This window comes from Oncorhynchus clarkii, chromosome 2 (genome assembly GCF_045791955.1).
Source record: "Oncorhynchus clarkii lewisi isolate Uvic-CL-2024 chromosome 2, UVic_Ocla_1.0, whole genome shotgun sequence".
NCBI classification, from domain to species: Eukaryota; Metazoa; Chordata; class Actinopteri; order Salmoniformes; family Salmonidae; genus Oncorhynchus; species Oncorhynchus clarkii.
Window position 1 is genome coordinate 85,828,757 of NC_092148.1, and position 18,268 is coordinate 85,847,024.

The 18,268-nt window shown below is 43.1% G+C and overlaps 1 protein-coding gene across 1 annotated transcript in view; it reads left to right on the forward strand.

Moving 5' to 3' along the window:
* Positions 1-18,268, forward strand: part of LOC139375371 (SH3 and multiple ankyrin repeat domains protein 2-like) — a 159,041-nt gene that overhangs the window by 132,228 nt on the left and 8,545 nt on the right. The window contains exons 16-22 of the mRNA XM_071117096.1: positions 5,679-5,814; positions 6,812-6,898; positions 9,514-9,537; positions 12,124-12,183; positions 12,735-12,862; positions 14,412-14,553; positions 14,775-17,205. Of these exons, the coding sequence (XP_070973197.1) occupies positions 5,679-5,814; positions 6,812-6,898; positions 9,514-9,537; positions 12,124-12,183; positions 12,735-12,862; positions 14,412-14,553; positions 14,775-17,205 (3,008 nt within the window). The remainder of the gene's footprint in view (positions 1-5,678; positions 5,815-6,811; positions 6,899-9,513; positions 9,538-12,123; positions 12,184-12,734; positions 12,863-14,411; positions 14,554-14,774; positions 17,206-18,268) is intronic.

The following is an 18,268-nucleotide window of genomic DNA, read 5'->3' on the forward strand; positions in this document are numbered from 1 at the left end:
CATATGTTTTAGGAGTTTATAGTATGAAGAATACAATTGAACATAGCTGAATAAAGTAGAAAGGATCTTTTCTCCTAACAATTTCTGAGGGAGTACGCTATTCTGTGTTGAACGGTTGGCAAATAAACTGGTCCACCTATATGCTTAATTTATGCTTAATGCTTCATTTAGAGTTGTTTTGCAACTTTAGTTGTGATACAAACGTTGGGCTATATGTTAAATTAATAATGCATTATAAAGCTGCATGATGCAACTCTAATGATAATTAGAAAAAAGTTGCATGAAAGGCATGAGCTCTGATTTGCTTCTTGCACAGGCTGCACACACCTCATCAGTCTCTCAATTACAATTTGACGAGCACTTGATAATGCCTCGAATTTCCCGGCAGCATCCTCCGAGTGCCCCCTAAAAAAATCCAGACCTTTTCCAGTTAGTGGCCATTGTGCCCTTGGGCTGAATATGATAATATCACGTTTAGGTAAGACCCAGATGCAGACAGTGTAGAAGTAACATGAGTTTATCACAACCACAGGGGCAGGCGAACGACAGGTCAAGGCAAGCAGGGGTCAGTAATCCAGAAAGGGTGAAACGGGTCCAGAACGGCAGGCAGTCTCAGGGTCAGGGCAGGCAGGGGTCAGTAATCCAGAAAGGGTGAAACGGGTACAAAACGTCTGGCAGTCTCAGTCAGGGCAGGCAGAACGGTCAAAACCAGGAAGGACTAGAAAACAGGAGCAGGAAAACAGACAGGACCAGGGAAACAAACCCTGGTAGGTTTTACGAACAACAAAAATTGGCAACAGACAGACAGAACACGGGTATAAATACACAGGGGATAATGGGGAAGATGGGTGACACCTAGAGGCGCATATTGAAGATTTTTTTTTTGTCAGCCAACAAGATAAGTAAGCTTAACGAACAGCAAATGCACAAGCCTATGGCAATCTACTATCCCCCGTAGTACTAAAGTTGAACTATTCTATTGGTCAACATTTCCTTCTGTGTGAGAAATAAATATTCCAAACATAGTCTGGGACAGTTGTGGGATGCGATAGATCCCAAATGAATACAACCACTCGCATCAAAAGTTTTAAAAGCAATGAGGCTGATGAACCAGATGAGAACGTTTAGCTTAAAATGTTGATAAAATATTAGGCTATTTCTTCACATAATAAGCGCAGCAATGCACACACGACAGTAGGCTATAAGCACGAGTGTTCCAAAATGCAATCAATTAGTGTAAAAGACCCCAAATGTAATTATGCATGTAACGCTTTATTATAGAGGTGCATATTTATGGGGGAAATCAAGCTCACACGCTGCCTATGTACAGTATGCATGTTAGGTTCTACACCAGTTGTAAAGTGGATTCTTGTGCTTAATTTTAAGAAGATATTTGGCCAGTTTAGTTGTGATACATGTCCGAACCTTGTCAAAACACATAGGCCCATGGGCTAGGCTACATGAGGTGTGGAACTATGATTTGAAGAAGTCGCAAATAATAGGCATGCTCTGTTTCTTGCCTGCCTACACACAAGCTAGGCATCATTCACAAGTGAAAATATATAATTCACAAGTGATAGGCTAATATTGTCACCCATCAGACTATTCACTAAGCTAAGGGCCTTGGGACTAAACACCTCCCATTGCAACTCGATCATGGACTACCTGACGGGGGCCGCCCCCAGGTGGTAAGGGTAGGTAACTGTGACGTGGTGAGGTTGGACCCAGGTGCAGAGACGAGACCAGACGAGGAATCGGTGGTTAAGGATAAACATAAATACTTGACTGATAAACAGTAGCCACAGGATCACAGTACACTGGAAAAAACAACAAACACTAAGTCTCAAAAACTCACTCAGGAAACAAACGCACAAGGTAAACAATTCAAGCTTCTGCAAAAGTAACCAGAAAACACACATCTTTTAACAGGGAAATCATAATGAGTAATAGGACACACCTGAGTATCATTGTCTCTGCTGCCCTCTGGTGACAGGTGGAATCACGGCAGCTAGCAACACATCTGCCACGCTGATCCTCAACACGGGGGCCCCTCAGTGGTGCGTGCTTAGTCCCCTCCTGTACTCCCTGTTCACCAATGACTGCATGGCCAAGCATGACTTCCAACACCATCATTAAGTTTGCAGATGACACAACAGTGGTAGGCCTGATCACCGACAACAATGAGACAGCCTATAGGGAGGTCGTCATAGACAATAACAACCTCTCCCTCAACATGATCAAGACAAAGGAGATGATCGTGGACTACAGAAAAAGGAGAGCCGAGCACACCCCCATTCTCATCGACTGGGCTGTAGTGGAGCAGGTTGAGAGCTTCTACAACCTTGGTGTCCACATCACCAACGAACTATCATGGTCCAAAACACACCAAGACAGTTGTGAAGAGGACACGACAATGCCTGTTCCCCCTCAGGAGACTGAAATAATTTGGCATGGGTCCTCAGATCCTCAGAAAGTTCTACAGCTGCACCATTGAGAGCACCCTGACAGGTTGCATCACCCCCTGGTATGGCAACTGCTCGGCCTCTGACCGCAAGGCACTACAGAGGGTAGTGCATACGGCCCAGTACATCACTGGGGCCAATCTTCCTGCCATCCAGGACTTCTATACCAGGCGGTGTCAGATAAAGGCCCTACAAATTGCCAAAGACTCCAGCCATCCTAGTCATAGACTGTTCTCTCTGCTATCACACGGCAAGAGGTACCGGAGCACCAAGTCTCGGTCCAACAGGCTTTTTAAAAGCTTCTACCCCCAAGCCATAAGACTCCTGAGCAGCTAATCAAATGGCTACCCGGACTATTTGCATTGACCTCCCCACCCCCATTTTTAGGCTGCTGCTACTCTCTGTTTATTATCTATGCATAGTCACTTTAACTCTACCTACATGTACATATTACCTCAATTACCTTGACTAACCTGTACCCCTGCACATTGGTTCTGTACCAGTACCGCCTGTTTATAGCCTCACTACTGTTGTTTTATTGTTGCTCTTTAATTATTTGCAATTTCTTATTTGTTTATTGTAGTTTATTTTAGTAAATACTTTCTTAACACTTATTTTTCTAAACTGCATTGATGGTTAATAGCTTGTAAGCATTTCACTCTACACCTGTTGTATTCGGCACATGTAAAAATTCAAATTTTATTGATTTAATCTTATCTTTACATATACTAAATAATATATGTGTGAAATTAGTTTTGATTTAGAATGGACCATTATCATGCACCAGTTTCAGGACAGGAGCAGGGGAAAAAATACATGTAATCTATGCACTTAAATAGATATTGTAGGCCTGGCCTATAGAAAGCTGATGGGATCCTATTTTTAGTAGACGTCATCACTCTTGTTTTCCCACACAATTGCATAGCCTGTACTGTACTGTATTATTAGAAGAGGATGATATCATACTGTACTGTATTATTAGAAGAGGATGATATCATACTGTACTGTATTATTAGAAGAGGATGATATCATACTGTACTGTATTATTAGAAGAGGATGATGTCATACTGTACTGTATTATTAGAAGAGGATGATGTCATACTGTACTGTATTATTACAAGAGGATGATGTCATACTGTATTATTACAAGAGGATGATGTCATACTGTACTGTATTATTAGAAGAGGATGATATCATACTGTACTGTATTATTAGAAGAGGATGATGTCGTACTGTATTATTAGAAGAGGATGATGTCATACTGTACTGTATTATTAGAGTATGATATCATACTGTACTGTATTATTAGAAGAGGATGATGTCATACTGTACTGTATTATTAGAAGAGGATGATATCATACTGTACTGTATTATTAGAAGAGGATGATATCATACTGTACTGTATTATTAGAAGAGGATGATGTCATACTGTACTGTATTATTAGAAGAGGATGATGTCATACTGTACTGTGTTATTAGAAGAGGATGATGTCATACTGTACTGTGTTATTAGAAGAGGATGATGTCATACTGTACTGTATTATTAGAAGAGGATGATGTCATACTGTACTGTATTATTAGAAGAGGATGATGTCATACTGTACTGTATTATTAGAAGAGGATGATGTCATACTGTACTGTATTATTAGAAGAGGATGATGTCATACTGTACTGTATTATTAGAAGAGGGTGATGTCATACTGTACTGTATTATTAGAAGAGGATGATGTCATACTGTACTGTGTTATTAGAAGAGGATTATCTCCTACTGTACTGTGTTATTAGAAGAGGATGAGTAAAAACATGGCTAGGAGTAGCAGTATTTTATGTTTGTATTCAAGAGTGGGACAGGCAGTAAAGGAGTAGTACACTATTTTACAACGTGATGTTAGATGGTTCATCACCCAGAATGTAGTCCATGGGCCAGGAGAAATTGTAATCTATGGTTCGGTTTTCTTTAAACAGCCACTACAAACTTCAGCTAACTAGAGCCACAGTTGTTTAAAATCTATGGAATTTATTTAAAAGGCCAAATCATCTTTACGTAACATCAAACCAAATATGGAGTTGATTTGAGGAGATTTCAGGTGATTTTGGTCACATGCCATATTTCTTCCATTCATTTTTAGCTAGCGGTGGCTAAAGTTACCTGGGCCTGATTTGAGGACCTGATTGAGTGGCTGGAAACAATGATTCATTAGACAGCAGCACAGTGAAAATACAGGCTGGTTGAACACCTCAGAGACCACCTCTGGCCAGGAAATACAGGAATGAGAACAGTCCATTTAACAGTTTATTAGATTGCAGCACAGTGTACAGATGTAGGGTCTTAATTTGAGTAACAAGAAATGTGAATTATTATGTGGATTATAATTCATGGATATTTTTCTAAGAGTTGATCAGTGTTTTGTGAAGGAAAATTAGGTCTGACATTTCTAAGTGGAAATTACAAACTTCAGAAGCCTTCTGTGGAAAAGGTTCGAGATGGAACCCAAAACGGTTCTGCCTGGAACAAAAAAGGTTCCAAGGCAGGTTATAGATTTATGTATTATAAAGGTTATATCGGTTATAAATAACGCCCTTTTTTCTAAGAGTGTACAGTACATCTGTTATACAGGATGGCTGGAATTACCACCAGAGACCTCCAAGCAGGAAATACTGTGCTGGAATCAGTCCATAAAACCTGGTTGAAATACCACCAGAGACCTCCAAGCAGGAAATACTGTGCTGGAATCAGTCCATAAAACCTGGTTGAAATACCACCAGAGACCTCCTAGCAGGAAATACTGAAAAACTACTGAAGATATATAATCACCGTCAATCTCAGTCAAACCTCAATACTTTGCCAAGTTTTGCCGGGTTGTTGCATTTCTATTTTAAGGGTTGTGGTTTTACACTGAAGTTAAGTCATGGAGTGATGAAGATATGCTGCATTTCAGATGAGCTTGATGATGGAGAGTTGTTTCCATGGGGATAAGGATTTGTTACAATTATATTTTAGGGTTGTAGTGTTCTGTTTCTGTCCAGTCATTGAGTCCTGAAGTGATGTTGACCTTGCCCGAGTTCATATCAGCTTGATAGTGAGTTGTTATTGAGAGATGTAACATCTGACGGAATGTGTTCTGTTACAGCTGTATTTTAGGGTTGCGATATTACATTGAGTCCTGAAGGTTCATGTTGAACTGACTCCCAGGTGTATTGTCCTCTGTTTTGCAGGTGAACCAGGAAAATGTTGTGAAGGTGGGCCACAAACAGGTGGTCAATACGATCCGACACGGGGGCAACCGGCTCATCATCAAAGTGGTGACAGTTAGCAGGAATCTGGACCCTGATGACACGGCCAGGAAGAAAGGTAAGCCTCTTATCCTCTCTGTTTCTCACCTTGCTGCTCTGTCCTACACCACCTGGCCAGTGGGATCAATGTCTGATCGGTTGGGATGAATCCACAGTGAGGGTCCCAGCTGGTCCTCAAACCAGTGCTGGGTTCAAATACTATTTGAAATAATTTGAAATACTTCATCTGTCCTCGATTTAGCTTGCCTGGCTTAATGGACCAATAGATAGACCCAAAACATTAAACCCCATACTCCAGGCAGGCTAGAGCAAACGCTCAAAGTTTTTTACAAATATTTCAAATAGTATTTGAATCCAGGTGGTTCTAAACCGTGGTGGCCCATCCTTGTACTGTAATGTAACAGGAAGATAGAAGCTGACTGCTAGAAGAATATTGACTGGTGCTTTTTAGCCTTGAAGTTGAGACGGTGGTTTTACAGTTTGGGGCATTCAAAGTTAACCTGTACTGCAGCACAGGTCCAATTCAAAGTGGATGTAACTGCACTGTCAGGGGCATATTTGGGACATTTATTTTGAGATGTTTTTGTTAGAAGATTGCTACTGAACTTGGCACTTGCATGGCATCACCCTGCTTGATTGGTGTCACCCTGCGAGACTTGTGACGTTGTCACATGAACAATCCGGCGTTGCTGCAGCACAGGCATCTAAAAAAAGTTTGCCTGCTTTTAAAACATCCCTGTCTACCACTGGAGGCTACTGAGGGGAGGACAGCTTATGATAATGGCTGGAACGAAGCGAATGGAATGGCATCAACCACATTGATACCATTCCACTCCAGCCATTACCACGAGTCCATCCTCTTCAATTAAGGAGTCACAAAACTCCTGTTCTGTCTATTATAAATCTCACACTTGGGGCCTGTACGGGATGATGTAACATTACAGAACTCTCAAAATAGAAATGTAGAACATATATTATTTTCTGTCAGATAGAACAGAGTCCGCTCTATCACATCCTTGAATATACCTGTGCTTTTGTGTGTTGTGTCATTGCAGTGGCCACACCTCCACGTAGGACTCCTCCCGCTGCCCTGTCCATGGCCATGCGCTCCAAATCCATGACCTCAGAGCTGGAGGAGCTAGGTAGGAATCAGCAAAGCGTCCTCCATATACCTGTGGACCTGTGAGAATAGAATTCCAACAGATCAAATGCATTTTGTATGCTTGTGGTTTGTTCTCTGTGTGTTTGTTTAGTGATTTGATTATCGGGAAAACCTTTTTAAAAGTAACTGTGCACTCCTGATTTTTTTTCAATACCTGCCTCTACAGTGGACAAAGGTATGCAGTATACCGTAGCTAGTGTTTGGTCACAGCTGCACACATCTCACTGTTTGGCTTTTTTTATTCTCTCATTTTTAAATGTTCATTTACGATATTTAAGAGATGACTATATTTATTCTTCTTTGAAGGGGCTTGAACAATTATGTACTTTGTAAAAAGGCACAAAGCTATTCTGCTCTGTAGGGTTTGATCTGAAGAGAGCTGGAGAGAACATGTGAAGGACAGTGCTGAATCACCCAAAGTGATAAAGAGATCATTAGCCAGCATGACTGATCGTTTTGAACTGTTTTCAACCATCATAACAATTGCATAATTCCACGCCATGTCATCATACATTTCATTTAATACGCTTTAATTAAAAATATATATTATTAATTTACATAGACATTTAATTGATTGTTTGATTGATTTACCTCAGAGCTGTATGTAAATAGCTTTGATTTAACTCACCTTTTGAAAAGCTTTTACCTTATTGCTGACTCGTGTCGCTTACAACTGTTCTGCAGTAGATGTCTTTTGAAGGGCCGGTCATAGAAATATCATGATTGGACTGATCATTCTATGTCTATGGGATTACTGGTCATTCTATGTCTATGGGATTACTGGTCATTCTATGTCTATGGGATTACTGGTCATTCTATGTCTATGGGATTACTGGTCATTCTATGTCTATGGGATTACTGGTCATTCTATGTCTATGGGATTACTGGTCATTCTATGTCTATGGGATTACTGGTCATTCTATGTCTATGGGATTACTGGTCATTCTATGTCTATGGGATTACTGGTCATTCTATGTCTATGGGATTACTGGTCATTCTATGTCTATGGGATTACTGATCATTCTATGTCTATGGGATTACTGGTCATTCTATGTCTATGGGATTACTGGTCATTCTATGTCTATGGGATTACTGGCCATTCTATGTCTTTGTCTATGGGATTACTGGTCATTCTATGTCTTTGTCTATTGGATTACTGGTCATTCTATGTCTATGTCTATGGGATTACTGGTCATTCTATGTCTATGTCTATGGGATTACTGGTCATTCTATGTCTATGGGATTACTGGCCATTCTATGTCTATGTCTATGGGATTACTGGTCATTCTATGTCTATGTCTATGGGATTACTGGTCATTCTATGTCTATGGGATTACTGGCCATTCTATGTCTTTGTCTATGGGATTACTGGTCATTCTATGTCTATGTCTATGGGATTACTGGCCATTATATGTCTTTGTCTATGGGATTACTGGTCATTCTATGTTTTTGTCTATGGGATTACTGGTCATTCTATGTCTATGGGATTATTGGTCATTCTATGTCTATGTCTATGGGATTACTGGTCATTCTATGTCTATGGGATTACTGGTCATTCTATGTCTATGGGATTACTGGTCATTCTATGTCTATGGGATTACTGGTCATTCTACGTCTATGGGATTACTGGTCATTCTATGTCTATGGGATTACTGGTCATTCTATGTCTATGGGATTACTGGTCATTCTATGTCTATGGGATTACTGGCCATTCTATGTCTTTGTCTATGGGATTACTGGTCATTCTATGTCTTTGTCTATGGGATTACTGGTCATTCTATGTCTATGGGATTACTGGTCATTCTATGTCTATGGGATTACTGGTCATTCTATGTCTATGGGATTACTGGTCATTCTATGTCTATGGGATTACTGGCCATTCAATGTCTTTGTCTATGGGATTACTGGCCATTCAATGTCTTTGTCTATGGGATTACTGGCCATTCTATGTCTATGGGATTACTGGCCATTCTATGTCTTTGTCTATGGGATTACTGGTCATTCTATGTCTATGGGATTACTGGTCATTCTATGTCTATGGGATTACTGGTCATTCTATGTCTATGGGATTACTGGTCATTCTATGTCTATGGGATTACTGGCCATTCTATGTCTTTGTCTATGGGATTACTGGTCATTCTATGTCTTTGTCTATGGGATTACTGGTCATTCTATGTCTATGGGATTACTGGTCATTCTATGTCTATGGGATTACTGGTCATTCTATGTCTATGGGATTACTGGTCATTCTATGTCTATGGGATTACTGACCATTCAATGTCTTTGTCTATGGGATTACTGGCCATTCAATGTCTTTGTCTATGGGATTACTGGCCATTCTATGTCTATGGGATTACTGGCCATTCAATGTCTTTGTCTATGGGGCAAGTGGCATGTTTGGAAGCTTGTATACAATTGCTTAATGAAAATACAACTAGGCCTGTAGTGGTCAGTAGTGGTTATAATATAATTCAGCTTTAAATGACAATATTACACTGTTTTTGCATAATAGCCTGTGTTGATGGTGAGAGATTATTTTGTTGATTACTTTTGATCATCTGCTATATAAATTCTTTCTATTTTCTCATTTGTAAGCCACTTTGAGGAAAAAGATGGGTGGTAAGTGTGATCGGCATGCTTTATACAGTACATGTACAAAACAACTGATGTTCTTTTGACTTGATTTACTAGATACCTATTTGTTTACGATTGTGTTCAATTAGATTGAATGCTATATACTTGATGATATGTTCTCTCACTCACTAGATCTTTAGCTAGACACTGAGTGGACAAAACATTAGGAACACCTGTTCCTTCCATGACATAGACTGACTAGGTGAACGCTATGATCCCTTATTGATGTCACTTGTTAAATCCACTTCAATCTGTATAGATGAAGGGAGAAGACATGTTAAATAAGGATGTTTAAACCTTGAGACAATTGAGACGTGGATTGTGTATGTGTGCCATTCAGAGGGTGAATGGGCAAGACAAAAGGTGCAAGTTCCTTTTGAAAGGGCATGGTAGTAGGTGCCAGGTGCCAATTTGTGTCAAGAACTGCAACGCTACTGGGTTTTTCACGCTCAGCAGTTTCCCATGTGTATCCAGAATGGTTCACCACCCAAAGGACAACCAGCCAACTTGACACAAATGTGGGAAGCATTGGAGTCAACATGGGCCAGCATCCCTGTGGAACGCTTTCGACACCTTCTAGAATCCGTGCACCGACGAATTGGGGGGGTGCAACTCAATATTAGGAAGGTGTTTCTAATGTTTGGTATACTCAGTGCACTTTACATGCATGCTCACTGGACTTTAGAGGGCATTTAGCGGGTATGAAGGTGAACTAGTGTTTGTTGTCTAGGGGTTGTAACCTAAACAGGGGTGTCGTAAAAATGAAGAGCATATGAAAATGCCCTTCTGAACAAGAACCTTTTTAAACACAAACTTTTCACAGCAAAGCCTACGTACTTCAGTTCAGTGTGAGAGCGCAGTGTGAGAGCGCAGTGCTATTCTCATGCATTATTCATGGTTCTGGCCCTCTTTTAGACAGTTATGCAAGATCAGGAAAAAGCAACAGCAGAGATCTTGTATGTGTCCAAAAGTGCACTCTTTTCCCTATATAGTCCACTACTTTTGCCCAAAACCCTATGGGCTCTGGTCAAAAGTAGTGCACTATAAAGGGAATTAGGGTGTCATTTGGGATTAGGATGCATCCCTCTACTTTAACCACAGATTTGTAACATTCTAAAATGGTTGTAGTGTTTTCTGTAATGATAAAATGATCTGAAACACCTTTATGGGATGATAACTAGAAGACCTAGAGTTAATGCACAACAGTCAGCTGCGTATATCAAAGAGTAGGTAGCTGCCTTCTCAGAATACACTACAGACTTAACTTTAAGGGCACAACACTGTTATACAATGGGCCCATTACAAATAGGCATTTGACTCATACTGAAACAAGATGTTGCCATGGCAATAATGCTGCATAGAGTACAGTACATTGTCAACTATAGCAGGAGAGCATTCTACCTGCAAAAAATATTAAATACACTTAGAAAAAAGGGTTCTTTGGCTGACCCCACAGGAGCACCTTTTCCTTTGAAAATGGTTCTACATGGAACCCAAAAAGGTTCTACCTAGAACCAAAAAGGGTTCTTCAAAGGGTTCTCCTATGGGTACAGCCAAAGAACCCTTTTAGATTCTAGATATCACCTTTTTTTCTAAGAGTGTACAGTCCTGCTGCTGCCTAGTCTTAGGCACATTATTCAGCTGTAACGGCCTCGCTCTGTGTTCACTGCTTCACACCAGAACACTGGAGATTTGCCACAATGCTTCTAGAAGTCTAGAATGCATGTTGACACCAGACACTGAGGTGTCTTAGAATGTGTGGCTTCTTCACATCAATTCACCAGGGTTCCTTACTGCCATAAATACTGCTATGGTACTGTATCAGCGGATGTGACAGAGAAAGAGACCACTATAGCTGGGTGGCCAGTGTTGGTGAGAATGCTTTTAGACAGCACTGGAATCTTCTCCATCTTAATTATACAGTACACACATGGTCAAGTCTGTGAGCTTAGTATGCAGACAGAAGGATCAGAGTATTACTGTATGAAGCCGTTTTGTCAACAGGGGTTTAAACAGAGATAACAATCATGTTTATCATTTGTCATACACTGTGTCTTTCGATAAAGGTTATTAATACACTAATAGCAGACAATGTGCTTCAAACATAAAAAGCTCTTGCTTAGCAGGTTAGCCTTTTTCATCATGAATCTTGTTCTGGAGGCAGCTCTGCAGAGTGGTCACTAGCTAGCACAGCCACAAAGTCTAAAATCTGATTTTAAACATAACCCTAACCTTAACCACACTGCTAACCTTAATGCTTAACCCTAACCTTATTTTCATGAATTTTTACAATATAGACAATTTTAACTTTGCAGCTGGCCTATCTAAAGGGAAATTACTCAGTTCTACCTTCAGGACAAAACTCATGACACTAAATGTCAACCTGCTCTTAGATTTAATTCATTAATAATGTATTTCATGAAGACAGTAGGATGTAGCCTATAGCCCTCTCTCCTCAGTTCACAGGTTTTTGACAGCAGTGAGAGAGAAGGGTATTTGAATGTATAAACAGAATAACTATAGATATCGTATGGATGTCCCTATCTGAACTGCCTTTTCTTCCTGTTCTAGATGATCAGTCTTCAGATAATGAGCGTCTAAAGAAGAGGATTGTATTCTCAGTCACTCTAAGTAATCGTCCCATGCATGGGAGCGCTCAAAAAAGAAAGAAAAAAATGAAAAAACACTAGCATGTTGGTTGTGCAGTTGCCGCTGAACCATAGCCTGGTCCAGATCAGTTTGTGCCGTCTTACCAACTTCTTGTCACTCATTGTCAATTATTTAAGGTTTGTGTCTTAAACGGCACCCTAACTCATATAGTACACTACTTTTAAACAGAGCCCTATGGGCCCTGGTCAAAAGTAGTGGACTGGATAGGGAATAGGATGCCATTTAGGATGCAACCAATGAGTTAAAAACAGACCAAAACGGCTAAATCATAGAACCAAAAGAAAGTGATAGCTAGCTTGCACGGCTTTAACTTTGACCAATGTCAGTGTGACTATTTCTGTTCCCTTTTCCTTTATGCTCGGTTTGATTTCTCATTCTGACTGACGGAATGGATTGTCATTGGCTGAGATGATGGCTCGTTTTAGCTTGGAGACAGATGTAGAGTGTAGGCTATGGTATCCTATACTCACAGTGGAGCGGTGTCTGTCTCTCTGTCTGTCTTTGTGTTCCAGATAAAGTGGGAGAGAACATGCCTCCTCAGAAGCCCACGTGGGACAACTCTAACACTGACATAAGGGTCGCAAACACGGTCAAAACGCGGCCCAACAGCAGGTGCTTGGCCATGAACCCAGAGATGAATGTAAGTATAACCACTAACCAGGCTTTACTCTACTACTATCTACACTACTCTGTTATGCGCTATGCATATGCATTTCATTATTGTGTGTGTAGTATATTGATATGTGACACTGGAGTAAGACCATAGAGATCTATGCTGCGAGAATGCTGATGGGTGCACCATTGCCTGTTGCAATTTACTGCTCTAAGCTGGCTGGTTAAGGAAGTGCATGATGGACTTCATCTGTTAGGAGGTGTTCATGGTTCTGATGGACTTCATCTGTTAGGAGGTGTTCATGGTTCTGATGGACTTCATCTGTTAGGAGGTGTTCATGGTTCTGATGGACTTCATCTGTTAGGAGCTGTTCATGGCCCTGACCTGCTTCTCAACTAGTATTTAGGTTTAAACAGCTTCATGTTCTTTCTTTTCCCTTAGATCTTTCACAAGTTGACCTGCAGCAGAGGACAAATACATGTGTTTGGTTAATAACCTCTTACACTCGTGGGAATTGCCCGATATGGGGGATAGGGCTAAATTGACATGTTTCTTACGGAATAAATATTTAAAGCGTATGCGTAACCATGGTAGCAATTAAAAGGGAACAGTTTGGAGATTATGGGAAAATGATTAGTCCATAGTTGAGGACACAACAGTTCACCTGACACAAGACTAACTCCAAACATTACACTGTTGATTTTATATGCATTTTACATTTACTGTACTTTTCGCTGTGTTTGTTGATAACAAAATGTAAAAAATATCTGGATACATTCAGTAACATGATAATAATATTCTTGGAAAATTTGGGGTACAGTAGGTGCAACATAAAAGTGAGAGGTCTAACTGGTGTTTCCAAGTGGCCACACACCTCTCCAAAGTGTGCACAGTTCATAATGCATTTCAATGCATTTTTATGACTCCAAGCTATGCCATTGAGGAACTAGAGCAAGCACACAACTAGAGCAAGTAGTTGTTTTGTTTGGAATCTAGCCCTGCATCCCCTCCTTTACACAATTACTGTTGTTGTTTACTCAATCCATAAACGTCCATTATACATTTGAAAACTGGGTCAGGTAAGCATCATTTTTAATCTTGCTCTCTTGCCAACATGACTAGCTAAATTAGAAAGTACAGTGTTAGACTTTCACAAGGCAATTCAGAGAAGCAGGTCATCATTTTGATGCGCGTAGAATGTAGTCATGAGTGCATTCAGGTGTGGTCCACTGCACACTTCCTTCACAATACAACAAACAGTCTCATTCTGTTCAGAACAACCCAGGGTATGACGCCAGGTCATCTTGTAACTGGACATCTAACATAGTCGTCATAAACATTGACACTGTATATTACATCAGTTGTATGATATGGAAATGTGAATACAATTTGATTTGATTTGAAATCTGCCATTTTCAACCCGTATATGGGTACGAGTGTAAAGGGCTATGAAATAAACGATAAATAAAATGAAAGGAAATGTACATCAACAATCATTCTAACAAGTCTAACTGGTCTATAAACTGATGGACTGTTTCCCATGCAGGCTCAGTCTCTTCTCCTCTCTTTGTTACAGTCCATGTGTGAGAGTCAGGACGTGTCGATGCAGACCCAGACCCAGCCCAGAGAGCCAGGCAGCCCCAGAGGTCGAGGCCCCTTCCTGGGGGTGCCAAACAGACAGGGGACCATGAGACGACAAAAGTCCATAGGAACATCTGGTAACTACATCTCAACATGTTTCTGTCCATGCTAAATATTTAATCTGCATACATACTGGACAGCACACGCTTATATACAGTACACATGCGTGCACAGGCATGCACACTCACACACACATCTGTATTCAATTACCTTTTTTCCTGCACACACACCCTTGAAGGTTTCAATTCTATAATTGCCGTTAATGTAAAGTAATAGTCAACGTATGTTTCTTTTTCAGGAATAACAGAAGAGGACGCCCCTCAGTTCCTGACCCCTCCCATGTTGAAATTCACCAGGAGCCTATCAATGCCAGACACAACAGAGGACATCCCACCCCCTCCCGCTATCTCTCCTCCATCTCCCCCTTACAACAACGACCCCAACCCCCAGGGCAGAGGCTACGGCACTATCAGACACACTGTTCCCAAAGGCACCGCCCCTGAGCGAGGGGGGGATCCCAACACGGGCGGCAGTGACGGATGGAGGGAACAGGGGGGTATGTACCACACAGAGCCCCAGTCGGAACAGTATCAGTCTGAGGACCACCACCACCACCAGGGTAGCCAGAGTCCAGGCCAAGGCCTCACAGCCCAGCAGAGCTTCCTGAACCGCAGGGCCCAGATCCCAGAGAACCCATACTCAGACCTGGGGAAGATGGGCAACCTGGGCCTGTTTGCCCCCAACAAACCTCAGAGGAGGAAGGGCATGCTGATGAAGCAGAACAAGATTGAGGACAGCCCAGAGAAGACCTGCACCATTAAAATCCCAACCATCATCATCAAGGAGCCGTCTACATCCAGCAGTGGGAAGAGCAGCCAGGGCAGCAGCATGGAGATAGAGACTGGATCCCATGACCACCCGGGACAACTCCGCCCAGACGACGGACACAACCCCAGCAGTCCCTTTGCCACGGCCATGGCGGGCGCAGTGCGGGAACGTGAGATGAGGATGGTGGATTCTCACCAGAACTCCCCATCCTACAGGTTCACTGACCAGGGTGAAGAAGACTCGTCTCCCGCGCCTGCGCCTCGCCTCCGCCACTCCAAGTCCATCGACGAGGGAATGTTCAGTAGTGACGAGCGCCTGCGTCGCCTCATGGCCCCACCTGCCTCACTACTCAGCATCCCCAGAAGAGGGGGTAACGTGACGGTCTTCAACACCCCGGAGACCACTGTTGTGAGAGAGCCGCTCCACACGCGCACTGGCCACCACAGCCCGGTCAGTCTGCCCGCCAAGACCTATACCTCCAGTAGTGGGCGCTACGTCCACCCAGTCACAGGGAAGCCTTTGGACCCCAACTCCCCTCTGGCCCTGGCTCTGGCTGCACGGGACCGGGCCATGAGAGAGCAGTCCCAGCCACTCCCGCTGAAGACCGAACCACCTAAACCTGACCTGAACAAGCCTCTGTTCATCGACACCAAGCTGAGGACCGGCATGGGCGCAAATTTCTCCTCGACCGCCACCATGGGTCGACCGGGCAGGGCGGGGCTTCGTAGGCAGATGACAGAGGCAAAGTACGAGACAGAGTCCAAATACGACCACCCGTTGGCCAAAGACAAGGACAATAGTCTATCCCGTCCTCAGAGAGAAGAGGAGAAGAAGAACATGTTGATAGACATTGGTGACACGTCTCAGCAGAAGTCACCTGGGTTGCTGATGGTCCACACCACTGACGAGAATAACCTGTCTGAGGGGGAGAGGGACGCGGCGGTCAGTCCAGACAGCACCCCCAGTGAGCTCCGGGACCCCAACCAACCTAACATCCTCAAAATGGCCTCCCCTAACCCCCATAACCCCCACTCTATGGGCCCTGGACCCAGAGGTAGTAAGACCATGATCACCGTCACCTCAGTGGACGAGCCGGTCAAACTACCCTTCGGTATCCCCCCTCCACCCTGCGTTCCCTCCGTGGACATCGACGATGAGTTCTTTGCTGACCCACTGCCACCGCCGCTCGAGTTCGCCAACAGCTTCGACATCCCAGAGGACCAAAAGGGGGCGATTGCTGAGCTCCTGAAACAGCAACGAAACGCTGGCAGGGCACCATCGTCTCTAGCCCCCTTCTATCCCTATCACGGTAACACCCCAGGCCACCCTGACCAGACTATGATCAAACGGCCTGCGGTGCTCACCAACTGTACACCCCCCTGCTTCCCCCACGCCCTCTTGGAGAGCTACGATCCTATCAGTGACTCTGGCATTGATGTGGAGCCGGACAGCCGCAGTATTGGAGACCCCCAGCTGGAGACTACAAGCACTATGTCCACCGTATCCAGTATCTCCACGCTGTCGTCCGAGGGTGGCGAGGTGCTGGACAACACATGTACAGTCTATGCAGACAGACAGGCCTTTCTGGTGGACCGGACTTCAAAGTCAAGAACCAGGCAACCTGCCGCAAACAAGAGCAACGCACTTTACAAGGACCCTGCCTTGATGGATAGAGAGGAGAACATAAGAACTTTTGCTGCACCTTCCTCCGTCCCACCGCCTCCCCCCGGGGCCAGCGTCTGCTCAGAGCCCCCCAGAACACCAACTCAAAGAACCTCCAAGCTATGGGGAGACCCTCCAGGCTCTAACCCCCAGGACATGCAGAACAAGGACAGGACACCAAAGCCAGGAGAGGGGATAGACTCTTCTTCCTCAGGATGTAGGACTGTTTTTGGATCAAGGTAGGCTACTCCATGAGTGTGTGTGTGTTCTGCCAGAGAGCAGAAGGAGTTGCCTAGCAACCTAATAATGAGAGCAGCAGCCTTGAGGAGTAGATGAGCAACAACGTCATGCCAGTCTGATTATCGTAGAGACCAAACCGCCACAGCGCTTTCCTCCGAAGGAAGGGGTGAGCGGTGTGTCACTGTGTGTCGCTAGCAGCACGGTTCAAAATAGCACAGAGACTGCGTGCCAAATGGCACCCTATTCCCTACTTAGTGCACCAGGGCCCATAGGGGAATAGGGAACAGTGTGCCATTTGAAATGCCTCCACAGTTTGTTTTAACAGGGGTGGATGGTGTGTGTGTAACCTGTCTTTCAATCGTCTGTCATTTCAACAAACCCAGAGTTGGTCAAATATCAATGGGCCTTTCTCGTCAGTTAACCCTCCTCTTCATTCCTCTACCAGTCACCGCAAATCACTAGAAGTAGATTGTCATCGTAGAGTAGATATGAATGTGTGTGTATACATTGAGGCTCCAACAGATGTAGGCTATGGAGTGGTGTATGTGTGGGATGTATGATTGTAGGCTGTTATTGTGTAATTGTTTTTTGCAGGTATGAATGCATATTTGTGTGTATTTAAAACACTTTTGTGTATGCAGGTCACTGTCTGTACGTTTGTTTATCGCTGTGCGTACGGTATGTCTATTTGTGTAACTGGCATATATCTTGTTTGTACAGCAGGCTACGTAAGCCGGCATGGCATTTCTTACAGACACTGTGCGTTCCACCCTACAGCATTCCTCTGGGATAGCAACAAACTCATTTATTATGGAAAGCTGTGGTTATTTACAGAGCAGACCAGATGAGGCTAACTCTAAAAGTCATGGCTGTACCACCAAAGCTCTGCTACCAGTGTGGTTCATGCTGAATATACTGCAGAGCACAGAACAAACCTGATCAGATGAGATATTAGGTTAACCTGATTCAACCTGATACATTAATAAATGAATGGAGATCTTCTGACACTATCAAAGAAATGGATGTCGCTTTCTATGGGAAGGAAAACACTGTTAGTTTCTT